At 64.1% G+C, this 27149-nt stretch overlaps 2 protein-coding genes across 2 annotated transcripts; one reads left to right on the top strand and one right to left on the bottom strand.

Annotated features, from left to right (window-relative positions):
- Nucleotides 1–3225: 3225 nt before the first annotated feature.
- On the top strand, nucleotides 3226–15228 carry ROBO3 (roundabout guidance receptor 3). The gene is given in 29 exon segments (XM_056115076.1): nucleotides 3226–3455; nucleotides 5442–5768; nucleotides 5928–6085; nucleotides 6394–6514; nucleotides 6601–6739; nucleotides 7112–7239; nucleotides 7443–7567; nucleotides 8601–8772; nucleotides 8884–9089; nucleotides 9285–9366; nucleotides 9593–9758; nucleotides 9868–10034; nucleotides 10507–10628; nucleotides 10713–10929; nucleotides 11013–11134; nucleotides 11214–11383; nucleotides 11489–11676; nucleotides 12390–12413; nucleotides 12488–12530; nucleotides 12620–12759; nucleotides 12943–13137; nucleotides 13257–13395; nucleotides 13482–13670; nucleotides 14003–14124; nucleotides 14208–14339; nucleotides 14412–14422; nucleotides 14424–14574; nucleotides 14811–14983; nucleotides 15217–15228. Coding segments are annotated over 29 exon segments (4101 nt in total). The 5' UTR covers nucleotides 3226–3295.
- Nucleotides 15229–16292: 1064 nt separating this feature from the next.
- ROBO4 (roundabout guidance receptor 4) lies at nucleotides 16293–26234 on the bottom strand. The gene is made up of 18 exons (XM_056115075.1): nucleotides 25920–26234; nucleotides 24539–24841; nucleotides 24217–24374; nucleotides 24013–24133; nucleotides 23731–23858; nucleotides 23443–23653; nucleotides 23193–23305; nucleotides 22285–22453; nucleotides 22023–22208; nucleotides 21885–21927; nucleotides 19853–19989; nucleotides 19507–19770; nucleotides 18906–19013; nucleotides 18673–18811; nucleotides 18295–18540; nucleotides 17860–18218; nucleotides 16900–17088; nucleotides 16293–16801 (listed from the first exon to the last, which is right to left on the bottom strand). Exons 1-18 carry the CDS (start codon nucleotides 25987–25989, stop codon nucleotides 16791–16793), a joined length of 2955 nt encoding a protein of 984 aa, XP_055971050.1. The 5' UTR covers nucleotides 25990–26234; the 3' UTR covers nucleotides 16293–16790.
- Between the last annotated feature and the right edge of the window lie 915 nt (nucleotides 26235–27149).

The raw sequence follows: 27149 nt of genomic DNA, 5'->3' as shown, positions 1-27149 counted from the left end.
GCCCAGGTCCTCTCCACGCAGGTTGTTTCCTACACATAGACACAGACACAGACACACACACCCCCTCCGCGCAAGCTGTTCCCTGTCCACACACCACTGAGGATCAGATGGTGCCATTCAAGCCAGGCAGACCCACCCAGTACCTCCCTGCCTGCTCTCCCCTTCTGACCTTGCCCACTTAGAAGTGCAGACTGCGTACCCCACTGGGATGCGGGAGTGGAAGTGTCGGTGACCCTCTCTCTGCAGGGACCCCAGAGGAGTGGGGGCACTCCCCTGCGGGGGGTGCTTTCTCAGTGTGACCTCTACACAGCCTGAAACGGAAATGGAGCTGACACCGGAGAGTGACCTGCACCTCCCTCTGGGCAATTTGCAGGTGTGAAGGGACAGGGAGGTGAGGGCAATTGGAGGAAGAGGGTCTTGAGGGGTTGTGAAATGCTGACCTGGCAGCAAAGATAGATAAAACCAGGCAGGGCCCTGGGGTCTCCAGTGCTCTAGGAGCATGGGTAGGTGGGAGTGGGACACGCTTCGGGGGAGGTGTTTGTTTTCCAACACACCCGGATGCAGATGCAGGACTGTCTCCTACCCTCCCTTTTTACCAACTCAGAACTCCCTATAGTTCTGAGAAACAGCCAGATCTCCATTGAAGTGCATTGGAGCCCGGAGACAGGAAGGAGCAGAGAGCACTGGAAGGGGGCAGTGAAAGGGGTGCCAGTGGGCAGCGGGGAGGCGCCCCCCCCTCTGGTTGTCCAGCTCCAGACCCCAAGATGAAAGGATTAGGAAGCAGCCTGGCCCCCGGGCTGAGCTGCCTCTGCCGCTCAGGGAACCTGAGCAAATACACCCTGATCCCCACATAAAGGGCCAATTAACTGCGCTGGCCCCGGGAACAAATCCGCTAACAGGGTGACAAGCCCCCAGACGCGGGCAGGCCCTGTGTTTGCGGAGCAGCGACAGGGACAAAGCAGGGGATTAGCTCTGGAGGAACCCGCAGTCGTGGGGAGGGGCTGTCTGGCGGCCCACCCAGTGACAGTGGTGCCAGGATGATGGGCATTTATGTCCTGGGATGGGGGGGGGGCGGTGGCAGTGACTGGTGCGATGGAACCCCGTGGCCCCCTAAGTCAGAGGCTGGGCAGAGGGCTCCGGAAGTAGACATCTGAAGTCAGGCTCTTCCTAACAGGTGGGGCACCTTACACCAGGACTGAGCTCCCTTCTGGGGTCTGTCCCTGGGGAGGCAGAAGGGAGCATGTCCTGACACTCCCTTCCCTCCCCCGCCCCCCATGCAGCCTGGCCTGGCATCCGGTACTGACTGCGGCTCCTCCTCTCCCTCCTCATCTGTGGGTGCTGGTGCCGGCCAGCATGTGACTGATGGTGCTGAAAGAACAGCTCCCCGGAGCTAGTTTTCCTTAAGGGTTTCCCAGAGCTGACTTGAGGGGCTAGAAAACTACTCTTTCCTTCCAGGCCCCTAGGAGAGGTGGGTGCGTGGCAGACGCTCTCTTCCTCCCCCACAAAGTCTGACTCACTGGCCTGCTGCCTGCCTAGCTTTGGACTCCACCATCCTGCATCCACTGCTGACCCTACTAGCTTCCCCCTGACCCCCGCCCCGCAGAGCAGCCTCCGGCCACACATACACACCAGGTGGTGTCAGAGCCGGGAGCACCCACCACAGGGCGTATAGCTCTTCCCCAGGGTCCAGAGACTCCCGCCTGAGCTGGCGAGGGGGCTGTGTGGAGGGGCGGGGACCAGGGTTCGGGGAGTTTTGTGGCGAGTTTCAACTGGAAAGAACCAGGGAAAGTCGGCAACAGGAAGACCTGGTGGCACTGCAGAGAAACAAGAAAAAGCTCTTGTTCTTCTCCTCTCTGTGTCTCTATGTCCCTTTCTCTCTTTCCTCTGTCTCTTTGTCTCTGTCTCTCTCTGTCCAGAACCCCTGGGGTTCTCCTTCCCTCTTCCTCCAAAGATCAAGCAACGTAATGGATCACATCAGAGCAGAGCAGTGCAAATACTTCGAGAGGCCAGGGTACTTGGAGCTTTCCCTGAGGGCCCTGCGGCCCCTGCCGGCGCGACTTCATACCTCTGGGCTCTAAACAGAGACTCTGGGGGCCAAGACCTGCCCCTCACCCTGGTCCGGGGTGTGGGGGTGACCCCACGAAAATGGTGGAGCTCACCCTGGAACTCTTTCCTCACCGGGGCCGCGTCCAAGCCCTGCAGTCTGTGCAGGCGCTAGAGAGGTAGCGCTTGTGCTTGTTCGGACTTTGTCTCCCAAAGAGCCTGCGCGTATTTGCTCAGGTTGCCTGAGTGGCAGTGGCAACTCAGAGGGAGAGGGAGAGGGGGGAGGGAGAGAAAGGAGAGAGAGGAAAGAGAGGAGAGGAAGAGAGAGAGAGAGAAAGAGAGGGAGGGAGATAGTGAGCGGGAGAGAGAAAGGGAGAGAGAGGAAAGGGAGAGAGTGAGAGAGAAGCAGAGAGAAAGGAGAGAGAGAGGAGAGAGGAAAGAGGAGAGAGAGGAGAGGAAGGGAGGGAGAGAGAGGGAGAAAGAGAGAGGGAGGGAGAGACAGAGAGGGAGAGAGGGGGAGAGGGGGAGAGAGGAGGGAGAGAGAGAAGAAAGGGAGGAAGGAAGAGAGAGGGAGGGAGGGAGTGAGAGCAGAAAGAGAGAGGGAGGGAGAAAGGGAGGGAGAGAGAAAGGGAGCGAGAGGAGAGGGAGGGAGGGAGGAGAGAGAGAGGAAGGGAAGGAGAAAGAGAGGAAGAGGGAGAGGGAAAGGGGAGAGAGAGAGAAAGAGAGAGAGGAGAGAGAGAGAAAGAGAGAGAGAGAGGAGAGAGAGAGAGAAAGAGAGAGAGAGAAAGAGAGAGAGAAAGAGAGAGAGAGAGAGAGAGAGAGAGAGAGAGAGAGAGAGAGAGAGAGAGAGAGAGAGAGAGAGATTTCTGTTGGGCGCCGGTCCGGGGAGAGGGGACAGCGCCTGGTCTCGCACGCCGCTTGGGGGCTTTGAGAAACTCCTGCGGAGCGCGGGGCGGGGACTCCAGCGCCCAGTGGCCGTCGGGGCTGGAGGGTGGAGGGAGGCGAATTAATCCGGTAATTACGCCTTGATCGGCGCGGCACCTGCTTTCGGCGCGGCGCTCCCGAGGGAGCCGGGCCCGGCGGCGGCGTTGGCGGCGGGCAGCGGAGGCACGCGCGGGAGCGGCACCATAGCGGCACCGTGGCTGCGCCGGGGCGCACAGGCTGCCGAGGGGCTCCCGGCTCCCGGCCCGCGGGTCCCCGACCCCGGGGCTGGGCCCCGAGCCCCAAGCCTCGGGGCCGGGCGGGGGCCGCAATGCTGCGCTACCTGCTCAAGACGCTGCTGCAGATGAACTTGTTCGCCGACTCCCTGGCCGGCGACGTCTCCAACTCGAGCGAGCTGCTCTTCGGCCTCAACACCTCCGTGGCGGCGCTCAACAGCAGCTTCCCGACCCCCGGAGACCCTCCCCTCAACGGTGAGACCCTGACCCGCCTGCACATGGGGGTGGGGGGGGGGGTGTCCAGGACCGGGACGGGGAACCGAGGCCAGAGCGCTCCGGCCACCGGCAGGCGCCCAGGTCCCGAGCCTGCCGCACCTCCCAGCGCCTCCTTGGAGAAACGAGGGCTTCGAGCCCCGGGGTGGGGGTCATCGGAGGAGAGAGGGCTGCGGAGTTCCTTGCACCCCACCTCTGCCCCCGAATCCCCCCCACACACGCACACACACGCACACACATCTACCCCCAGGCTGCCGGCGGGAAAGTCGGGGCTAAGGAGGGAGAGGAGGGGGCGGCGGCCGGCGGGTCTGTGACCCACCGGGAAGTAGGTCCCCCCATTCGGGACTTTCCCCCCAAGTTTTCCAAGTTTTCCAAGAACTCACTTAGGACTGACGCGAGGAGGGGTCGAAGGTGTTTGCTACTAGAAAGGCGGGTAAGGGCGCCGATCGTTTCGGGGAAACGTAAAAGTTTGAGGCTCTGAGATCCTACTCGGGCCCCGGGGCAGGGCTGCGACGGGCGGGCAGCGCCGGCGGCGGGGTCGTTACCGCTAATTACGGTGATTAATAAATGACGGCGACAGCGCGCGGGGCCCCAGTGCGGCGGGGAGGCGGAGACGCGCGTCTCCCGGAGCCCGGCGAGTGCCCGGGCGCGCCCCCTGCCGGCGGCGGCGGGACTGCAGCCCTCCCGGGCGCGGGCGCGGGAAGGGCCCCCCCACCCCCCTCCCGCCTCGCCACGCCTCCCCAGCCAGGCCCGTGGGCCTCCACCCACCAGTGAGCGCAACGCAGCCCGTGACACGAAGCCGGAGAGGAAGACGGCCCGGACAATGCGTTGCGTTTGTGCGGGGTGCTCCAGGTGCCGGGGTGGGGCCCTAGAGCCCCATTAGCACGGTCATTAGCTATTCATTAGCTGCTGTCCAAGTATCTCCTGAGACCAGGCATGACGGAAGAAATTCCGGGGAAAGGGCGCCTGCAGCTGCGTCTGCAGGAATTAGGGGTGTGATATGTGTGGAGGAAGGGGGTGTGTGTGAGCTGTCTTCTGTCATCTCCCGACCCTCCTGCAAGCTCCAGAGCTTTGGCACGGGGCCCCACCAGGCCTGCAGCTAAGTCTCTGCTTCCCCAGAGCTGGGTCCGGCTTCCACCACACCTGCCTCGATGACAGTTAACAGAAAGCATTGGTGGTCACATTTTGCCACCAGGGAAACAAATTCCAGAGAGATGATGAGTTCTAAAAGCAGCCTAAGCATGGCAGTAACAGACACGTCTGCTTCCCTAAAGGGGCAGTTTCGGAGGAAGAGTTCCAGGAAAACTGGGGCCTGATAGAATCTGACTCAGGTGGCAGTGTGAGGGAGAGCCTGAAGAAATGATGGGATAACCCTTCTTTCCGCATATGCTTTGCATAGATCCACTAGGGATGCCAGAGCATAACTCCGACTCTATAGTCCACGGGCCTGAGTGTGGGGATCACCTGGGCAGACAGCTCTGAATGAAAAGGCAATAGAGGACTCTTCCCTGCTGGCTCTCTGCCTTTGTGGGCTAAAAACAGACCGGTAGAATAATCCACGGAAAAGAAAAGGAGTATCACTCACCTATTCACCAGTCACTGGGGTTTTCCTGGCAGATAAAGGGTTATCTTTGCCCTGTGAGGTTTGGCTGGCGCCAGGTCAAGAGCCCCATCTGGTCCCAGCCTCAGTGAGGCTGGTATCTTTCCTTTCCTACTGGTGTCCTGGGGTCCTTCCGGTGAGGGACTGTGAAGCACCTGGGATTCCTCTTAAACTTGGCAGCAGATGCCAGGCGTCCAGGCGCCTGTGTCAGGGTATCTCTGTTCTGGCCAGGACCGTGGGGGCATTGTCCAGAAGATGCTGGACCTCATCAGAGCGAAGCGGAAGTGAGGGGACCTTTTCCTGTCTGGAGGTTCCATCTCATCCCCTGGGTCTGACCGCTCCGTGCCCCGTCCCCCACCCCCACTTAGGCTCAAAGGTGGGGCCAGAGGACGCGGTGCCCCGCATCGTGGAGCAGCCGCCGGACCTGCTGGTGTCGCGGGGCGAGCCGGCCACGCTGCCCTGCCGCGCCGAAGGCCGGCCGCGGCCGCGCATCGAGTGGTACAAGAACGGGGCGCGCGTGGCCACGGTGCGGGACGACCCGCGCGCGCACCGTCTGCTGCTGCCCAGCGGCGCCCTCTTCTTCCCGCGCATCGTGCACGGCCGCCGCGCGCGGCCCGACGAGGGCGTCTACACGTGCGTGGCGCGCAACTACCTAGGAGCCGCGGCCAGCAGGAACGCCTCGCTGGAAGTGGCCGGTGAGAGCCCCGGGGACGCGGGGACGCCCCCTGCAGACCCCGCCCCAGTCTCACCCAGTCCGCTGGGATCTTCCTTCCCGTCCCAAACTGCTCCGGGTGTGGTGCCCCTGTTCTGTCCAGGCTCCATTTCTCCCCTCCCGCGTCTCTTCCTCTCCCCAGTCCTCCGCGATGATTTCCGGCAGACTCCAGGGAACGTGGTGGTGGCCGTCGGGGAGCCCGCGGTCATGGAATGCGTGCCCCCCCGCGGCCACCCGGAGCCTTCGGTGTCCTGGAAGAAGGACCGGACGCGACTCAAGGAGGAGGAGGGAAGGATCACGGTGGGCGCCCGCGCGGGTCCCCGCCTAGAGGGCCTCAAGGGGGCGGCCTGGAGCTGAGCATGTCTCCCAGACCAGATGGGGCAGTGGCCTGCGATAGAGCAGGGTGGTCAGCACCGAGCCTGGACGGGCTGGGGTGGGATGCAGTGTGCCAACGGAGTCCCACCTCGGCCAAATCTCCCTGGGGGTTTCCCCGTTTGAGAAATGGCTGGGGTCTCCCTGGTTCCCCTCACTGACCCGTGTGTGAGGCCAGAGAATCAGACAAACGCCCTGGCTGGGTCCGAGAAGCTGAGCCGGTCGCTGCTCTGCAGATCCGTGCCGGGAAGCTGATGATGAGCCACACGTTCAAGAGCGACGCGGGCACTTATGTGTGCGTGGCCTCCAACATGGCTGGAGAGCGCGAGAGTGGGCCTGCGGAGCTTCTGGTACTGGGTAGGCACCTGGAGATTCGGGGGTGACGGGGTGCACAGTCTGTGCATCCCCCCAGCCCTGACCCTTCACTCTCGGCCTCTCCCTAGAGCGCCCCTCTTTCCTGCGGCGGCCAGTGAACAAGGTGGTCCTGGCTGACGCCCCTGTGGATTTCTCATGTGAGGTTCAGGGGGACCCTCTACCTCGTCTCCACTGGCGCAAGGAGGATGGGGAACTGCCCCCAGGCAGGTGAGACACCCACCCCCATCCTGCCCTGGGGGTTTGCCCTGCAAGGGCATGGTAGGTTTAATCCCTGGCCCCCCATATGGTCTCTCAAGCTTTGGCAGGAATGAACCTTGAGTGCAGAGCCAGGAGGACCCCCAGAGCACCACCAGGTGTATACTGTGTCCCCCGTGCCCCCCAAAGGATGCTCTGCCTACTCGCAATTCCCTCGCTGGCATGAGGCCCTATCTCTGCCCTCTGCAGGGCCACCTGCATTCGTGGCTCCAGGGGGTGGGGGGGACAAGCTATGATCCCCATAAGGCCACTGTGAATTCCTGGGGTCGAGAGCAGGGGTTCTGTCGCTGTGCCAACCCATCCTGGGGGTGGGGAGTGGTGCAGGTATGAGATTGGGAGCGACCACAGCCTCCGGATTGGGCGTGTGCATGCGGAGGATGAGGGCACCTACACCTGTGTGGCGGAGAACAGTGTGGGCCGCGCCGAGGCGTCTGGCTCACTCACTGTGCACGGTGAGGACTGGCCCAGGGCAGCGGAGGAGGGTCCAGACTGAGGGGGGCTTTTGAGGGTGGGGGGGGACACTTGAGCCTTCAGGACTGAGGGAACAGGCAAGGTTGCCATGGGTGGGACGCAGCAGGCTCAGGGCGTCCCTCTGGCATCCCCCTCCCTGTTTAAAGCCTCACTCTCTGCTCCTCCATTCCCCTCCCCTTCACAGTGCCGCCCCAGCTGGTGACACAGCCCCAGGACCAGAGGGCGGCCCCCGGAGAGAGTGTGGCTTTCCAGTGCAAGACCAAAGGAAATCCCCCGCCCGCCATCTTCTGGCAGAAGGAAGGGAGTCAGGTGGGCGGCCAAGCTCAAGGGCACCCCCCCCGGCACCCTGAATCCTGCTCTCTGGTCTTCTCTTTTCCTGGGGGGTCCTCCCAGGAGCCCTCGAAATGTGTTTAGGAGGATCAGAGAAGAGCGTGAAATTTAAGAGGACTGGCTTGATATTAAGGCGGTTGGAAATTGCCCCGGAGTGGTAGCAATGGGAAGAATCTTCCTATTTGAGGGATGGAACAAATGCCTCTGATTTCATTCATTTCTCTCCTGCCCATGCTTTTGGGTCTCTGATTAACACCAGGCCTTGGCAGTGCAGGCCTGGCCCGGGGCTGCCCGGAGTTGGCCCTCACCCCCTCCTCTTTCAAGAGACAGCCACCAGGGGGAGCTCACGGCCACCCGACAGCAACTTCCAAACTGTTCTCTGAATTTACAGCCTGAGGTCTTCGAGGGAAGGCCGGGCACTGGCCTCACCCCTGGTCCCTCATTCCAAACCCACGGCCAAAGTTTCCAACATCTTCTCTGGGGGCTGGGACTCACAGACATTCAATTCTTAGATGAGCCAATGCTCTCACAGGGCTTAAGTTTACGCAGCCCCCCCGTGCTGTATGGTCTCCCCAGGAGAGACCCCTGATCCCAGAGCTGAGAGTAGCTTAGGGTCCCTACCGGGGATAAACCCAGCTCCCACCCCTCAAAAACAACAAAAAGTCTAAGCAGTAGAGGGAAGGAGTAAATGTTGGTCATTTATTTCTCATGGAAAAATGTTAACCCGCAAAAGTCAAAGTCCACACCATCAGTCAAAGTACTTGAAGATTTTCAAGTGATTAAGTGTAACCCCGACTCACAGATATCCTCCCTGTCATCTTTGGGGAATCAGGGGTGGACGGGGAAGAGCAGCAGGCTCAGTTTCTCTCCTCCCATGAGCCCTCTTGTGCCACTCTGCATGGGCTCAGGTGGGACTGGCCGGGGTCCGAGGGAACCCCTGGGCTCTGGGTTGTATGGGAACGGGGGCGCTCTTGGCCCTGTGCCAGCTCACCCCTCGGGGCTCCCATCCCAGGTCCTGCTCTTCCCCAGTCAGTCACTGCAGCCCACAGGGCGTTTCTCTGTGTCGCCGGGGGGCCAGCTTAACATCACCGGGGTGCAGAGCGGGGACGCTGGCTACTACGTGTGCCAGGCAGTCAGCGTGGCTGGCAGCATCCTGGCCAAGGCCCTGCTGGAGGTGAAAAGAGGTGTGTGTCTGCGAGAGGCCAGAGGGGCACCCACCAGCTGCTGGCCTGCAGGGTGGGCGGGTGGAGAGGAGTAGGGTAAGACAATGGAACCCACACTCTTCTCTCCCCCAGCCTCCTCCGAGGCACTGCCCCCTGTTATCCTCCAGGGACCAGCCAACCAGACACTGGCCCTGGGGTCCCCCGTGTGGCTGCCCTGCAGAGTCAGTGGGAGCCCCCCGCCCCGTGTCCACTGGAAGAAGGATGGCCAGTGGCTGCAGGAGGACCTCCCCCGGCTCCGTCCACTGGCCAACGGTACCCTGTACATCACCAGCGTGCAGGTGCGTCTCCCCCGAGACCTTCAGGACTCAGAGACCTGGAGCCACAGGCCCAGCACTGAGAAGCAGTGGGGTCACCCCCCCACCCTGCCGTCTCCCCAGGGCTGGCTCTGTCCCCTTCAAGGCTCTGTTCCCTCAACCTGCTATGTGCCACCATGTTCTCACCCCACCTTGCCCCTCCCCTCCTCTCCTGTCCAGGAGCTGGACTTGGGGCTCTACAGCTGCGTGGCTCAGAGTCCTGCAGGCGAGGCCTCGTGGAGCAGCTGGCTGCGGCGCCGCCGTGAGTCGTGCATGTGTCCTTCGTCCTACCTTCACTTTTTTCTAAACCAGCTTCAAGAGGCCAATGTCCAGGGTCATCTCTGGCCTGGCTGGAGGGGGTGCAGCTGTGAACCTGGGGGGTGCAGATGAGGGTGGCTTTGTCCCCCTTAGTACCCTCTGCACCCTCACCGCCCCTCTGGGGCCACCTTTTTCCACCCTTCTCACTAAAGACAATCTCCCCACTGCAGAGGACTGGGGAGCATCCCCAGAGCCCCCTGCCGAAGTCAGCACTCCACCTGGGCCTCCCTCGAAACCCGTGGTCACCGAGGTCACCAAGAACAGCGTTACGCTGACCTGGAAGCCCAGTGAGGAGGCTGGGCCTCGAGTGTCCTCCTATGTGGTCGAGGCCTTCAGGTGCCATGCGGGGCCTTGGGCACAGACCTAGGGAAGCGGGTGGGGGGGCACAGAGGTCTGAGAGAGGCCAGAGGGCACAGACTCGGGGCACTGTCACCTTCCCTTGCAGCCAGGCTGTGGGTAGCGCGTGGCGCACGGTGGCCGATGGGGTACAGCTGGAGACGCACACAGTGGGGGGCCTGCAGCCCGACACCACCTACCTCTTCCTGGTGCGAGCCGCGGGCGCCTGGGGCCTCAGTGAACCCAGCCCCGTCTCTGAGCCTGTCCACACCCCAGGTGAGGAACCGTCCCCACTCTTGGCTGTGTCTGGGGCATAGAGCTGGAGAGGAGAGGGGAGGAGAGGAGGGGGGAGGGAAAGAGGGAGGAGGGTGGAGGGAAAGACAGGGAGCAGAGGGGAGGGTGGAAGAGGAGAAGGGAGAAGAGGGGAGGGGAGGATGGGAGAGCAGAAGGGAGGATGGAGACCAGAGGAGAGGAGGAGGAGGGAAAGGAGGAGAGGGAAGAGGAAGGTAGAGAAGGGGAAAGAATGAAGGAGAGGGAAGGGTAGAGTGGGGCAGGGTTCAGTCATCTGGACCCTTGGGGGACAGGGAGGATTGGGGGACAGAAGGGGTCCTCACTGGGACTTGTGCGTGGGGGACTCCTCAGGCTCACTGACCCCTCCCAGTTCACCCTGGACCTGCTCTTGAGTTTGGCACTGCCTGTGGGGGTCACTGCGGCTGCCCCCCGCTGAACAGTTCTCTCTCTATCCTAGCCAGCAACCCCACACGGCCAGCGGATGACCCATGGCGAGGCCAGCGGGGACTGGCCGAAGTGACCGTGCGTGTGCAGGAGGCCACGGTCCTGGGACCCGGGACCCTGCAGGTGGCATGGACTGTGAGTGTGGCAAAGGGCCAAGGCTGGGGTGGGAGTGCCAGGGGCAGGCGGCAGGGCTGGCCTGGACCTGTCCTGCGTCCATAGGTGGAAGGGCCCATGCAGCTGGTGCGTGGCTTCCGCGTGTCCTGGAGGGCATTGGGCTCCGGATGGACAGTGCAGGACCTGGCCGCACCAGGCCCCCAGACCACGGTGCTGAGGGGGCTCCCCGCAGGTGCCCAAATCCAGGTCAAGGTGCAAGCCCAAGGCCAGGAGGGACTGGGCACTGAGAGCCCTGTGGTGACCAGGAGTCTCCCGGAGGAGGGTGAGAGGCCGGGGCTGGTGGGGTGGAGGGTTGGGGTGGCAGGAGGGGGTGGTGGTGACTGTGCCCTTCTCCACTCTGCCCAGCCCCCAGTGGTCCCCCCCAGGGAGTGGCCGTGGCCTTGGGGGGTGACGGAAACGGCAGCATCACCGTGACCTGGGAACCACCACTCCCTGCCCAGCAGAATGGGGTCATCAGAGAGTACCAGGTAAGGGTGGGGACTGTGGGGTGGGCACCCAGGGTGGTCTGGGGTTGCACTTGTGACCCGAACCCCTGCCTCCCGGCAGATCTGGTGTCTGGGCAATGACAGCGGCGCCCACATCAACCGCTCTGTGGCCGGCTGGGCCCGCTCTGCGGTGCTGCGGGGCCTGCGGCCAGGCCTGCTCTACTGGACCCGGGTAGCGGCGGCCACCAGCGCGGGCGTGGGCGTGGCCAGCGCCCCGGTGCGGGTGCAGCTGCGTGAGTGGGGGCGTGGGGGGTGCTGCGAGCCGTGGGGGCGGGGGGAGGTCCAGAACCGGCCCCTCCCAGCTGCCCGGCCCTCATCTCTCCCATCCCCACAGCGTCCCCCGCCCGCGTCCGAGGAGCCCGGGCTGGAGGCCGGGCCCGGGCTGGCCGAGCGCCTGGCGCGGGTGTTGCGGGCACCAGCCTTCCTGGCGGGCGGCGGCGCGGCGTGCGGGGCGCTACTGCTCGGGCTCTGCGCTGCGCTGTACCGGCGCCGGCAACAGCGCAAGGAGCTCAGCCACTACACGGGTGAGAGCGGGCGCGGGGGAGGGTGCGCGGGGTCTGGGGCGCGGTGCTCGGGGGTGCAGGGCGCGGGGTGCAGGCCACGGGGCGCGGGGTGCAGGGGTGGGTTACAGGGTGCGAGGCGCCGGGTGCGCGTTAGGGGTGTGGGAGTGCGGGGTGCGGCGTGCGGGTTGTGGGACTTGGGGTGCGGGCTGCAGGGCGTGAGGTGCGGTTGCAGGGTGCAGGTTGTGGGTTGCGGGATGTCGGGCGCAGGGTGCGGGCTGCAGGGTGCAGGTTGTGGGTTGCGGATGTCGGGCGCAGGGTGCGGGCTGCAGGGCGCGGGGTGCGGATTGACGGGCGCGGGATGCAGGGTACTGGATGCAAGGTGCAGGGTGCGGGTGAGAGGGGACAGAGGGGCGCCTCAGGAGCCGAGCTGTGCCTTCCTCTCGGGCCTCAGGGCTCGTGTGGAGGTTGGGGGAGCCGTGCTGTGGGCAGCGGGGTGCCGCCCGAGTCCCAGCGGTAACTGGGGTGCGGGTCCAGTGCAAGGTGGTCCCAAGCCCCCCTCAGAGCGGCGCAGGTCTGGGTGTGCAGGTAAAAATCCCAACCCCTCCTGGAGCTTGAGGAGACTCTGATCCCGGAGGCTCCCCCACCCCAGCCTCCCGGGTCACTCGCCGCGGGGGGTACCTGACGCCCCCATTCCGCGTCTCTTCCCCCCCCCCGCCCCCCGTGCCTCCCGGAAGCCTCCTTCGCCTACACGCCTGCAGGTGAGCCAGCGCTGAGCCCCGGGGACTGCACCCCCGCTTGGGGGGCCTGTCTCACTGCGTCTCCCCCTTCCCAGTGTCCTTCCCCCACTCCGACGGCCTCTCCGCAGCCAGCGGCAGGTAACGCTCCTGACCCACGGACCCCCGAGCCGCGCCCCCCAGTGCCGGGCCCGCGCCCCCATCCGCACCCTGCCCTGTGCCCCCCGCAGGCCGCCCGCCGGCCTCGGCGCCCCCTACCCGTGGCTGGCGGACTCCTGGCCCCACCCGTCCCGGAGCCCCTCGGCCCAGGACCCCAGGGGCAGCTGCTGCCCGGGGGGCCGTCCTGAGCCGGATGACAGATACTACAATGGTGAGGACCCCCGGGACCCCCACCCGTGCCCCCTCTCTCCACCACGCATCTCTCCCGGGGCTCTCGCCCGCTACTCTTCCCTAAGGGCTGGGGGGGCCGGGGGTCCAGGGGCTGGGGGAGGGGGGGTCCTTCTCCCTTGGCCCCGCCTTCCTGCCTCTGCTCCCGCCTCCGCTCTCTCCCCAGAGGCGGGAATTTCCCTGTACCTGGCTCAGACGGCGCGGGGTGCAGCGCCCCCTGCCGAGGCTCCGGGGTACAGCGGCGTGGACCCCGCCGGGGAGGAGCTGCAGACGTTCCACGCGGGCTTCCCGCAGCACCCCTCGGCGGGCTCGGGCTCCTGGAACCCCTACGCGCCCCCAGAGTGGAGCGAGGGGGACGGCGGTACGGTTCCATGCCCGCGCCCGCGTTCCCGCCCTGGAGCTCCCGCCCCCTCCCCTCCCGGCCTGGCCTGTCCCCTGTCCCCCTCGGCCCTTATCTGGGGTCCCCCACCCCGTCCTCAGGAGCCAGGGCGGGCAAGGCGAAGCTCCTGGGGAAGCCGGTGCCCATGCCCGCCCTCAGTTGGCCGGAAGCCCTGCCCCCGCCACCCCTGTCCAGCGAGCTGAGCGGCCTGGAAGGGCCTGAACAGGAGCTGGAGGGCAGGTAAGCACCCCACATCCCCCAGGAGGGGAAGGGGCGCCGCGAATAGGGGCAGCTCCGAGGTCCCTCTGCACCGCCTCTGTCCCCAGCTCACAGCCAGATGAGTGGTGCCCACCGGTGGCCGGGAGGAGCCAGCTGGCAGGGCCTCGGTCAGCAGGCTCGGCCCCTGCATCCCCTACCCCATCCTACGGGCAGCTGTCCACTGCCCCCCTGACGCCCTCCCCGCCTGCCCTGCCCCCGCCGCCCCCTGACCTGCCGCGCCTGCCACAGGGGTCCAGGTAGGACCCCCCCCAGCCCTGCCTCTGTGCAGAGTGATGGGAGGGAGGTCTGGGGACTGTTCTGGGCATGGGGGTGGGGGGAGTTAACAGGAGCTGGAAGGGAGGGTCTTAGGACTGTCGGGGGCATCAGGGAGGGTGACAGGAGCTGGGAGGGAGGGAGGGTCTGGGGACTGTCCAGTTCTTGAGAGGTTTTTTTTTGGGGGGGGGAAGCAGGCCAGGGTTGCCCTCTTGCCCCCCACCCGCTCCCCAGCCTGCTGGCTCAGCTCTTGTCCATCTGAGCACCAGGCTGAGCGGAGTCCACATCTACTTTGTGACAACGTGTGTGGTTGCAGGAAGGTGCCCCTGGGGCCCAGCTCTCCCCTCAGCGTGTCTCAGCCTGCGCTGGGTAGCCACGAAGGCAGACAGGGGCCTCTGGGCGCTGGCCTGGCCCCCTCCCCACCCCTCAGTCCGGGCCTGACCCCTATTATGTCAGGTGAGTCTGTGGAGCCTCAGCCTACCCCTCTCCACCCCCCCCCCCCAGAGCTGGTCTTGCTTCAGCTGCCCCTGAGACACCCCTTCTGGCCTCTGCCCCAGGGAGGAGCCGGCAGGGGCCGGGGGAGCAGGCGCCCCGTGGCCGGGCCCGGAAGAAAGCCAAGGCTCTTCCCTGCAGGCGGGAGCAGAGCCCCGGGGGTAAGCCGGGCAGGCAGGGGAGGGGGCTGCAGGGCTGGGGGAGACGGACCCCTGAAGCAGGCCTCTCCCCAGACCTGCCGCCACCCCCCTTTGCCGCCGCCGGGGGAGGAGTCGCACTGGGGCCCGGGGCTGAGGGCCGTGGGCAGCATGTCCTCCTTGGAGCGGGTGCACGGCGGGGAGAGGAGGCCGGCTCCAGCGGCACCCCTAGGGGCACAGAGGGGCCCCCACCTGGACGGTAAGGGGGGGTTGCTGCAGGAGCATGTGGGTCTGGAGGCTCTGGGCCCAGCTGGTGTCACTCAAGGCCCAGGTGGCTTTAATGCCAGGCCAGTGAAGGCCCCAGGCGTGGCCTTTTTGGGGACTGTGGCAGAGGGTGGATGGGGCTGGGTGTCTCAGAGCACCCGTGTCTGGACGCCCCGTAGTGCCCATCTAGGGCTGGGCTGGGGGGTTACCCCTGACTCTGTCCCGCTGCAGATGAGGCCTGGGCCCCCTACAGCCGACCTGGCTTCCTGGCACGGGGCCCCAGCACCAGCTCCACGGCGGGCAGCAACTCGTCCAGGGGCTCCAGCGGTTCTCGGGGCTCCCGGGGTCCCGGCCGCAGCCGCAGCCGCAGCCAGAGCCACCGCCCAGGACAGAAGCGCCGAGAGGTGGGGCCCAGGGGGCTCAGAAGTGGGGGGGTGCGGTGAGGGAGGATGGGCGAGAAGGTAGGAAGGGACTTGGGGATGTCAAGGGAGGCGGCCCAGTGGGTGAGGGGAGGGGTGGGCTGGAAGAAGGGACACGCGTGTGGACAAGCTGGCGGCCTCAGGGAGCTGACTGGAAGAGGCTGCTTGGCCCCTTGGCCCAGACCCAGCCCTGCCAACCTGACCCTCTCTCTCCCTAGAACCCGAGATGACCCCGGAGAGAGTCTGGGGTGTGCTGAGGGAGTGTCCTCACCCTGCACCCCCTCCTGGGAATGAGGAGCGAGCGGAAAGGCAGTGACACTCGGGCACCCCGTGAATGAACAACGGAGGCCTTGGACCCAGGACCCCGTGCTCCCCTTCCCTCTGCCTGACTCGGTGACGAGGCCAATAAAGTGTCCATTCCAGCCCGGGGTCTGACATCTGCCTGGGCAGGGGTGTAGGTCCGGGCTGCAGTCGCTCCGGCCCCCTCTCCCCCACTGTCAGGTGCATGGCCAGAAGCTGCCTGGTGCCACCCCCAGCTCTGACCACACATGACCTCCCCCAGACCCCCCATATCCCTGTGGGCCGCTGCCCCTCATGAAAGCCATCGTGTTTCCAAACTCAAAAAAAATGACCTGATGGCGGGGGAGCCCCTGGCTGAGGGGGACCCGGGTCTTGTAGGCGCCCGGGCTCCCTTCACATCCGGCCAGGGCGCGGTGTGTGAGCTGCAGGGCTCAGGGGGCCGCCCCTGCTCTCACTGGCCACTGCACCACCAGCCCTCAGCCAACGCCCCGGAGGGCCGGCTTTGACCTACGTGAGGCCCCCCTTTCTCCTGTCGGGTGACCATGACCGGGGCTGGAAGGTTTTCAAAAGGAATTTTACCAGGAAGTTGAAAGAAAAACAAAATCCAAAAAAGGCCAAGCGAGCAGACAGGAAGGGAAGCGTCCGTGCATAGAGCTGATTCCTCTCCAGGCTGGGGTCTGAGGGTCAATCTGGAAACGCCCAGACCTCCCCGCACCACCCACCGCCTGAGGTTCAGGGATTCATCGCCCCTGCTCCCCCAGAACTGCTTTCCAGAGGGCCTGGGTCACGCTCAGGAGCCCCGATGTCCTGCCCAGAAGGGGAGGCGTGCCCACCCCGGCCCCCCAGAAGCCCAAAGGACCAGCTGCTGCTGTCTCCCAGGTGCCGCCCCACAGGCGCTAGAAGAACCACGCAAGACTCAGCCGGTTCCGAGCATCTTTCCGAAGCGCAGGGCCAGCGGGAGGGGCTGTTTCCCACATCCCACCCTCCCTCGGTCCGCCCAGAGCCTCGTGTCCAGAAGGTCCCCATTCCTCGTTGGTCTTCCTCTCTTGCTTTCACGGGCCACTGGGGAAAAGGTGGAGTCGGACCCTCCCTGGGAAGGTGCAGGGAGGCTGGGAGGAAGGTTCTAGATGTTCCATGCCCCACAGCCCTCGACCAGCGTCCGTGTTGCTCTCCAGAGAGCTCTGGCCTCACTTCCTGTGGTCCGAGTGGGTGAGAAATGAGGTGGGGGTCAGGGGGGCTGCTCCAGAGGCAGAGGCCTGGGCCTCCAGGGGATGGGGGATGCAGAAAAGCCGGGGTGGGGAGGAGGTGGGTAGAACTCAGGCCCCCAGGCTCCCCCAGGTTCCCCGGTTGTTGGTCTGGAGCTTCTTTCGGCTTCCGGTCTCTTTCACAGTGTGGGAGAAGGCTCCCGGAGGCCCCGAAGGTGAACCCTGACCTTGGAGGCAAGCCCCATTGTGGCAGCCCAGGCTGAGTCTCTCGCTGTCTCAGGGACACTTCAGGGGGAGTCTGCAGGGGGAGTTGGACGAGAGTGGGTCACCCCCTGCTGCCCCCTCTCCTGCAGGCCTGTCCTCCCCTCCTGCCAATGGGTCCTCCCGGCTACTCACCAGAGGCCTTGCGTGCTGGGCGGCGGCGTTGACTTCTCCGCGTGGGGAGCGGCCCGTCGGGGGGCCAGGGGGGCAGCACCCCCACCAGCGGCTGCATGTGGCTGCTGTCCAGGCCCTCCAGCCAGTCTGTCCTCCACTCCCACAGGGACAGGGAGAGAGCGTCCCGGGGAGACGGGGGTGACGAGTTATCTGTTGGGGAGAGCAGAGCTGTCTGGTGGCCCGAGCTTCACCCCTGCGCTGGTTTCCAGCAGAAGCTCAGGGCCCAGGGGCTGGAGCAATAGCCCAGCGGGGAGGGCATTTGCCTTGCACGCGGCCAACCCGGGTTTGATCCCCAGCATCCCATATGGTCCCCCGAGCACCACCAAGAGTAATTTCTGAATACAGAGCCAGGAGCAACCCCTGAGCATCACTGGGTGTGACCCAAAAAGAAAAAAAAAAAGAAGAAGCAGCTCAGGGCCCTCACCAGAGCCTCTGCCTGGAGCCGCCAATGCCGGCCAGTCTCTGGGTGCTCAGGCCGGGAACTGAGGCTGCCCTACTGGCTCCTGGACACCCGCCTTACTGGGGTCACCTCCATCCCAGATGAGCCAGGGAGGTTGGGGGGCAAAGGGCAGACGGGGGGGGTGTCTGAGACAGAGTGGGGACAGCAAAGGCCAGAGGCCGCTCTCGAGGCAGCTCAGGAACGGGACTGGAGAGGCAGGAAGGGACACATTTCCTAGACTGTCCTGCTTCTCAGGGCTGACCCCAGCAAGTCACTGACCCTAAGTGACTCCCGCTGCCTCCCCTGGAAAAGAAAAGGAAGGAACATTTCTGGTAAATACGGAATGGGGGGAGGAAGAGCATGGGGACACTCCGGTCCCCCCCGTGTGACCCCACAGGGAACCAGCAAAATAGGCCTCGTGGTCGGGGCTGCAGCAGGGTTCCCGTGGGAAGGTAAGGAGTAGGACAGGGCAGCACGCATACCCGTAAAGACGCAGTCTGTCTCCTTGGGCTCCAAGCCCAGGCCAAAGCTGTCCACGGCCACGGCTAGAGCCCGGGCGAAGTGGGTGTCAGCCAGGAAGGAGCCGTCGGAGGAGCTGACGAGGCTGGCCCTGGCACTGGGGGCGTTGTCCTCGGACGCTGAGCCCCAGCCGTTGGCCAAGGAGCCCTCACTGGGGGTGGGGGTGGGGCAGGGCCGAGGGGGGCACAGCAAGCTGGCCCCCTCCGACCCTACCCCTGCTCCCGCCCGGCCCATGTCAGCCAGGCCTGAGGCGGGGGGCACGCTGATGTAGCCGTAGGTGACCGGCGGGGAGGGAGGCCTGGGTCTAGGCGATACGCTGTTCCTGGAAAGAGGGGCAAGGGAGGCAGGGCAGAACATTCTAGAATGTGGGGAGGGAGGCACAAGGAAGGGCTGCTCACCTGGGGGTCTCCTCGCCCTCACTGAGCTCCAGACACAGGGCCACCTCCTCTGGGGTCAGCACGCTGTCCTGGTCGTCCTCCAGTGAAGAGAGGGAAGAGCTGGACAGGCGGCTGGAGGCTGGGCTGGGCCCCGAGAGGGAGGAGGCCGGGGGGCTGGAGGGGCTGGGGGGACCCGAAGGGATCAGGCCAGGGTGGGGGGCTGCCGACAGGGGCAGGTGGGAGGGAGGCTGGGGCTCCAGTGGGTGCCTGTGGGGGGTGAGATGGTGCAGGAAAGTTAGTGTAGTTCCGAGGTACTGTCACCTCCTCCCCAGCCCCTGTCCCATCCCCAGAAACTCCCCCCGCCCGGACCCCATGCTCCAGATCCCCCCTGCCTCTTACCTGGGCTGAGCTCCCTGAGCGGGGGCTCCCTGAAGCGAGAGAGGTGTCGGGGGGAGAGGGCGCGTGGCCAGCTCGTTGGAGCTGCTGCGGAGCTGTGGGCCCAGCGCCCGCCAGGCCACCAGCGCTCGGGGAACGGGACCTGGGCATGAGAAGGAGAGAAGAATGCTGTCCCCACACGCGACCAGGGGCTCCGGCCTGCCACCACTACCTCTCCCTCCAGGGTCCCTCCTCACCTGGACTCTGGGAGAGGTTCCTGGTGCCTCCACTCCCCGGCTCCCACGCCCACAGCTCCACTGGGCGGCTGCCACGAAGCAGCGGAGAGCTGTTGGCCTGATGCAGCTCTAGAAAGGGAAGTCACTACTGGGGGGCACGCCAGGGCGGGCTTCTGACCCCCAACTGCGAGCTCTGCCTTGTCACCAGCTAAGCAGCAGTAGGAAAGCGCTGCTACTCCCGCGTCCACCCAGCCAGACATGTTCGGTGGAAGGAGCTAAGCCAAGTGGGGACCCCACTGAGGGGCCCATGAAGTGACGCAAGTGCACAGGCCTTGCATGTGCCAGGCCCTGGGGTGATCCCCAGCATGGCCTGGCACAGCTGGCTGTAGTCCTGGAGGCCCCTGGTGTGACCATGCAAAGCAAGAGCGGGGCAAGGAGAGGTGAGGAGAGGCGGGCCGCCTTCTGCTTGCTGACTGCCTTGGGAGCGGGTGGCCAGCCCCGCGGAGAATGAAAGTTTGGGGCAGTTCCAGGCCAGGTTCCAACTTTCCATTCCTGGGCAGCTACATGCAGGCATGGCCCCTCCCCACTTTCTATTACGTTCATAGACCCTCCCCGGCCTTACCCTGCTTCTTCTTGGCCTTCCAAACCTCCGTGGGGGCCAGGGACAGGCGCGGGGAAGCGAGGCCCCTGCGGCTGCAGAGGCTGTCGGAACTGGGCCAGGGGCTAGAGAGTCGGGCCCGCTGGGGTGGGAGACGCCGGACGGCGGGGGTCTGGGGGCTTGGCCGGGCTGGGGGGCTGGAGGGCACCTCAGCGATGAGAGAGCCATAAAAAGTGCTGGTGTCGGGAAGCAAAGGCACTCCGGGGCTCCGCGGGTCCCAGGAGATCACTGAGAACAGGAGGAGGTCACCGGTGGGTGCACGGATCCTCCCCAGCCCTCGACCCGCCTCGGCCCCACTGGACATGCTCACAGGAATGACGCCCGTCCAGAGCATCCCGAGGGTCCATTCCCAGCCGGCTGCTGAGGCTGCTGGTGCTGCTCAGGTCCCGAGAGCCAGACGTGGAACGCCACGTGTCCGCCAGCCACGGAGAGTCGCTGTGGTCCATCCTGGAGCAATGGGGCAGGGCCGGTGAGGCCGGTGGAACTCTGATTGGCTAAAACCTCCAGTAGGGACTCTGATTGGCTAATTCCTCCAGCTCGCACGAACGCTGATTGGCTAAGACTTCCAGCCTGCAAGGACTCTTATTGGCTAACACCTCCAATAGGAATGCTGATTGGCTAAAACCTCCAATAGTGACTCAGATTGGCTAAAACCTCTAGCTCACAGGGATGCTGGTTGGCTAAGCCCTCCAGCATTCAGGGAAGCGGGAAAAGTTAAAAAGCCTAGGATGGTGGTGGCAGTATGTGGCTTCGCAGCCTATTACCCACTCCTTAAGCTCTACCGCCCCAGACTCTGTGTCCCGCTTGAATCCTGGCACCCAGGAAAGGCAGCGGAGGCTCAGAGCACTGCCCGGAGCCAGTTTCAGAGTTCCCAAGTCCTGTAGCCTCTCTGTGCGGAGCGTGCATGCCCCAGGACCTCCCCCTGGGAAGTGACCGCTGGCTTCCAGGTGAGGACGCTGCTGTGACAAGAACAGAGTCCTGGCTGAGCTGGGCTGCCACACCGCTGCCCGGGGGCGTCTGAACCAGGCTGGCTGCCTGCATGATATCCCAGAATAGGACCAATAGTCTCTAGTACCGCAGAGTCCCCCACAAACGGCGAGGAGGCCCCAATTAAAAGAAAAATAATCCTCCTTTTCGGGGGAGTCATTTACTGAAATATTTGCAGAAGAGAAAGGAATAGGGATCAGACTCGAGCACCTTCTGCCTGAAAACCTCTCATTACTGCTTGCTTACCGAAATGGGGACCAGGGGTCTGGCACTGCCCATAGGCCCTTGGTCTGGCTTCCAGTGCTCTCCTGACCCTGTGCTCTGGCCTCTCTAACCCCTGTGCCCCCAAACTAGAACAAATGCTTGTCTTTCTCTGGGAACCTAGTGGGTCTTTCCTGGCTATTCTCTTTTTTTGTTTTGTTTTATTCTTTTTTGGGGGGGGGATCACACCCAGCCAATGCTCAGGGGTTACTCCTGGCTCTGCACTCAGGAAACACTCCTGGCAGTGCTTGGGGGACCATATGGGATGCTGGGAATCAAACCCGGGTCAGCCGCGTGCAAGGCAAACGCCCTACCTGCTGTGCTATTACTCCAGCCCCGTCCTCGCTGTTCTCTTTGCTCCTCTGTTTCTTGTTATCAGGCCAAGGTAAAGTCTTACTTCCCCGTGTCCCTGTTCTAGCCCCCCCACACCTCCAGTTATTTTGCACACATTTCTGGGCTGCATTCATGTGCCAGTGTGGCTGTCTCTGCTGAGACTGAGAATTCTGACTGTTGGAACGAAGTTCATGCAGACAGGTATCAGAATGAATAGAGGTAGGGGCCCATGGAGCCTGAGACATTTGGGGACAAAGCAGACAGAGCCAGGAGGTGGCTGGAAGAGAAAGTCAGAAACACGACCCTGGTGTGTGGGAACATAGGTCCAGATTGAGGATTGGATGGCCAAAAGGGAGCCCAAAGACCCAGCTGTGGCCAGCACATATAGGTGGTCAGGAGACTCCTGTTCACGGGTTGGGAAAGGTCCCACTGGCAGAGACTAAGGGAGGTGCTTCCTTCTGCTTGTCTCCTGAACGTAGACTCCTTCACCCTGGGCAGCTGTCCCTGCCAACTCGCCAGCAACGGGAATCACCATGGGAAGGATCCCTCCTATGGGGCAGAACACCCTCTGCTGGAAATCTGGGTGACTCCAGGCAGGGCAATGAGCATTGCAGAGTAGACCCAGGGGAGCCTGGTGGGACCAGCGGCAACAGGGAGGGCCTGCCCTGAGTTGGGAGCGGTATGTATGATGGTGATGGGGTCGTTGGGGGTCAGGGAGATCCAGGTGGGGGCCCAGCAGTGCACGGGCCCTGTTCCCTCACCTGTGCTTTAGAATGGCGTCCTCACTCGTGTATCTGTACAGACCTGCAGAGGGCAGGAGGAAGGCCACAGCTGGAGGCCTGTCTCTGGCCCCGCCATGGGCTTTCAGGCCTGGGTCCCTGGGAACGCTCCCCCCTCACCTGGGCCCAGGTGCATCCCAGCTCGGCGCCGGCGGTGGACACACACAGCAGTGCCCAGCAGCAGTAACCAGAGCCCTACGGCTCCGCTGGCGATGACCTCAGGCCGGGCCAGGGCGGCCTTCAGCTGCTTCAGTGTCCACGGCGCCCTGCTCCCTGGCTCTCGGGCCGCTTGCTCCACGGGCTGCTCTATATGGGATAGGAGCTCAGTCTGGGGGAGGCCAGCGGGGATGATGGGCTGGGGCTTGGGGGCGGGGGACCTCACCTAGTAAGAGGCAGACAGGTGTGCTGGGCTCCCCAGCCCCGGCTCCCGTCATGGCGGCTACCTGCACGCAGTAGGAGCCTGGCATCCGCGTGGCCATCTCCAGCTGAGTCTGCTCACCCGCCACTGTCCAGTTGACGGAGGGCACAGAGGCATTTCCCAGGCTCCAGACCTGAGGCAGAGCAGAGATGGGCAGCCCCAGGACCCTACACCTGTTCCCTGGCACACCTCCACTTTCTGTTACCCTATAAGGCAGAGACACTTCTCTCCAGGTTGAGGAAGAGGCACATATAACAGTCTAGGAGACGGGAGGATGGGGAGACGGGAGGATGGAGAGACTGGAGGATGGGGAAACGGGAGGGTGGGGAGACGGGAGGGTGGGGAGATGGTAGCGTGGAGAGACCGGAGGAAGGGAAGGTGGGAAGATAGAGAGACAGCAGACCTGGGGAGAGAGGAGACCTGGGGAGACGAGAGGCTGGGGAGACATGAGATCTGGGGAGACGTGAGGATGGAGAGATGGGAGGATGGGGAGACTGGAGACCCAGGGAGACTGGAGACCGGGGGAGACGCGAGGCCCAGGGTGCTCAGGCCACAGAGGCTTTGGGGATTCAGAGGAGTGTGAAGATCAGGGTTGGTCCCCCACTATCCTCCATGAATTTTGATGTGTTAAGTACAGGAAGGACCCCAGATGCGCTTTTCTAGCAGGTTATTGGGGCCCTGCTCATCCTGATTCCCTCCTGCCAGGGCCTCAGCCTCACTGCCCAGTCTGAACAGGGGACGCAGGCCGTGTGCTCGCAGAGGCCAGGGTCTGGCAGTGCAAGCATCAACCACGGAAGTTTCCTTTGTGCCCAGAGCGAGGGTCTCTGGGGAGGCCAGTCCTAGGGTGTTGGGTGAGTTGGCCTGGGGGGTACCTGGTAGCCACGGATGATGCCGTTGTGGTGCTCAGCTGGCGGTGGGGCCCAGCTCACGAGGACGCTGCCATTGTTAGCCTTGAGGGTCACCCCCTGAGGCGGGGCACTGGGCACTGGAGAGGTGGGGACAGAGGGGAGGAGTGGAGGGAGAGGACTCAGGGGGCAGAGCTAAACTCAGGGATGTGGCCCAACCCCCCAGATGGCTGTGGGGTCTCGCGGGGTCCCCCGGGCCCCCACAACTGGTACTGACCTTGCTCAGGCAGCCTCAGGAGCAGCACGTTGCTGTCGGGGCCGTAGGCGCGGCCAGAGGACGGTCTCACTTTGAGCTCATAGTCCTGGCCCCAGCGAAGGCTGCCCAACTCGGCGCTCTGCTGACCGGCCAGCGGGGCCTCGGCCCACGGCGCTCCCTGGGCCCTGAACAGAGCTGTGTAGGACTCAGCTGGGGCAGCCGGGCCGCTCACCTGGAGGGGGTGGGCGTGGGCTCAGGGTCAGTGTCCCGCCTTTCTGGGCTTTGCCTCCCCCGGAGCACCGGCCTCACCTTCCAGCGGAGCCACACGGCAGGCCTGGATGAGCGGCCCCTGGCGGGCCCCGGGTTCAGAAGGGTCGCATTCTCCAGCTGAATGCGCACAGCCAGGAGCCTCAGGGGTTCCTTGGAGTCAGGGGGCTCTGTTGGGGTGCAAAGGGCTGGGCTGAGGCCTCCAGGCCAGGGAGCAGGAACCGGTCAGAGCTGTCAGCCTTGGAGGACCCCCAACTCCCAAATACCAGGGTGGAGTGGAGGCATCTCCCCCAGACGGCCCCCCACTCCCACAGCCGCCCTTACCCTGCACGGACACCCTGGCGGCTCGGCTCTCCCTGCGACCCGCCCTGTTGGCGGCCACGCACATGTAGGTGCCTGCGTCGCTCTTCTCGGCTCGCATCACCAGCAGGGAGCCTCGGACCATCTGTCAGGGAGGGCACCAGTGACCTCTTCAGGTGGGGGGCTAAGGCGGGGAGGGGAGCTTCGCCACCCACTCTGCTCACTCACCTTGTGCCTCCCGGGCTGCAGGGCCAGGGGCTTCCCGTCCTTCCACCACGAGACACTGGGCTCGGGGCGGCCCAAGGGCGGCCCGCACTCCAGAGTCACCTGCTCGCCCACTGTGGCCACCGTGTCCCGGGGCTGCACCCGGAAATCCTCCCGAAGGACTGTGGGGAAGGGAGGGGGCAGGAGAGCCGAGCCCAGGGGACCCATGGGTGTCTGAGCACACATTCCCCTCAGCCTACCTGGGCCCCCTCTGCCCCCTGCCTCCCCACCCCCCAGTCTCCCAGAGACACCCACCCAGTGCCTGTCCCCATCTCCCCAGCCTCACCAGCCACAGACAGCCGTGCACCCCGACTGACGGCTGTGCCCAGCCGGTTGCTGGCCTCACAGGTGTAGACCCCCAGCTCCTGTCCCTGGGCAGGGGCTGGCAGCAGCAGGAGGGTCCCGTCAGGCAGGAGGTGGTAGGGGTCCGTGGGAGTCATGCTCAGGGGCTGCCCGTTCAGCATCCAGCGGATGGTGGGAGGCGGCTGTCCTGAGGCTCGGCAGCTCATCCTGGCAGGCCCCTGGCCCTGCAGCAGCTGGTCCTCGGGGTGGACAGTGATCCGTGGTGGGGAGTCCTGAGCCAGGCCTCCTGGGAAGGGAGGGGCGTAGAATCAGTCTGGGTACTGACAGACCCCTGGTCCCTGCACACTCATCAGAGGAGGACCTGCAAAACTGGATGTCTGCCCCTCCATCTTGTGCGTAAGCACGTCACCAGCACCAGCATCACCATCACCACCACCATCACCTCTACCACCTCCACTACCACTTCTACCACCACCACAATCACCATCACCCCTATCACCTCCACCAACACCATCACTATCACCTCCACCACCACCATTACCTCCTTCATCACCACTTCCACCATCACCACCTTCACCTCCATCATCACCATCTCCACCATCACCACCTCCTCCCTCACCACCCTCACCACCTCCACCTCCACCATCACCTCCACCTTCACCTCCATCATCATCTCCTCCACCATCATCACCACCATCACTATTACCTCCACCACCGCCACCACCTCCACCCCCCCACCATCACCACCTTCACCTCCATCATCACCATCTTCACCATCACCACCTCCACCATCACGATTACCTCCACCTCCACCATCACCTCCACCTTCACCATCACCTCTACCATCACCAGCTCCACCAACACCACCTCCAAAATCACCATCACCTCCACCTCCGCCACCTCCACCATCACCATCATCATCACCTTCACCTCCACCATCACCATCGCCTCCATTACTACCACCTCTACCATCACCACCTCCACCATCACCACCACTACTTCCACTATCACTACCGCCATCACCACCTCCACCATCATTGCCTCTACCACGATTAGCATCACCACCTCCACTATCACTCTCCATCTCTACCATCACTGCTTCTACCTCTACCTTTATCACCATCACCAGCTCCACCATCACCCTCTCCACCTCCTCCACCATCATCACCTCCACCATGATCACCTCTTCCTCTGACAAAACCATCACCACCTCTACCACCACCTCCTTCACCATTGCCATCCCCATCTTCACCTCTGGGACCCCTCCAGCAAAAGAAAACTAAGAAGCAAGGGGCCCTTCTCCCTGGCCAGGGCACTGGGGGTGGGGGTGGGACCCAGACCTGGGGGAGGGAGGCCGCACTTACCTGGGCTGAGCAGAAGCAGAAGCGACAGGACACACCGGGCCCCGAGGAGGCCCGCTCGCACGGAGCCCATGGCCGTGCCGGCCAGGTCCTTGTCCCCAGCACTTTGTCCTGGAATTGTGAGCTCAGAGCGGAGGGAAGGAGGGGCGGGGCGCCAGTTGTTTGTGGCCGAGGCTGCCCCAGGAGGGAAGCAGCTCTGAGGAAACCGATGCTTCCTGCCTAGCCCTCCTGCCTTGGAGGACTGGGAGGAGACCCGAGGAGAGACTCTGACCTTGACCCGGCACCTGACCCCCTCGCCATGGACCTTGAGAGCCGGTCAGGGCTTCCTTGCAGCTCGTGTTCCCAAGGAACCCCCCACCCCCGTCTTCATCCTTGGTGCCCAATCCTCCTGGGATTCAGCCTCCGCCCCTTGCTTCCAAGTGGCCCTCGCTGGAGCGGAAGCAGAGGGGGAGCAGGAGGGGCTTGGCTTCCTTGGGACAGACAGGCGGGGAGGGCATGGACAGAGGGGTGAAGGCCCCGGGGGCCTCCTCGTGGGTCCCTTGGCGTGGTGTCCACTCTCTTGCCTAGTGTGCTGCTGTGTCCTCCGGCCCGGGCATGAAATGAGTCTTCCCAGGCCGGAGCCCCTGGTTTGCAGGTTTGCAGCCGGCCACTCTCTAGAGGCCCAGTCCCTGTTTACAAGGCTCTTCCTTCCACACCTGGAATCTCAGCCATTTCCTGGACTTGTTCCCGGAAGGCCAGAGCTGGCTGCTGGGGTCTCGGAGGAAGAGTGTGTGGCCTTTGTTCCCCATGGTGCCTGACCGGCTCCTCTGCTGGGCCAGCACCAGCTCAGCACTGCCCCCGCCCCCTGCACTGCCACAGCTGCATGCAGGGTGGGGGGAAAAGGTCCTGCCCGCAGCCCTCTCCCCTCAGATGCACCCCAAAGAAGCTGATCAGAGCAGGAGACTGCCGGAGTCTCTGGGCTTTCCTGTGGGGAAAAGAGGAGATGAACTGGAAGGCGAGGGATCAGGTGGGGCTGAGCGATGTGACAGTGGGGAGGGCGTTTGCCTTGCATGTGACTGATCCTATTCTATTCCCAGCATCCCAAAGGGTCCCCTAAGAGGGCCAGGAGTGATTCCTGAGTACAGAGCCAGGAGTAGTCCCTGAGCATTGCTGGGTGTGGTCCGGAAACAAAACAAAACAAAACATAAAGGCCAGGAGGAGGCCGGCATTTCCCACATGGAGGGTCTTCAGGCA

This window comes from Sorex fumeus, unplaced genomic scaffold, assembly GCF_029834395.1.
Source record: "Sorex fumeus unplaced genomic scaffold, SorFum_2.1 ptg000028l, whole genome shotgun sequence".
Classification (NCBI taxonomy): domain Eukaryota; kingdom Metazoa; phylum Chordata; class Mammalia; order Eulipotyphla; family Soricidae; genus Sorex; species Sorex fumeus.
The sequence above is the reverse complement of the archived record's forward strand: the minus strand, read 5'-3'. Positions and strand labels throughout refer to the sequence as shown.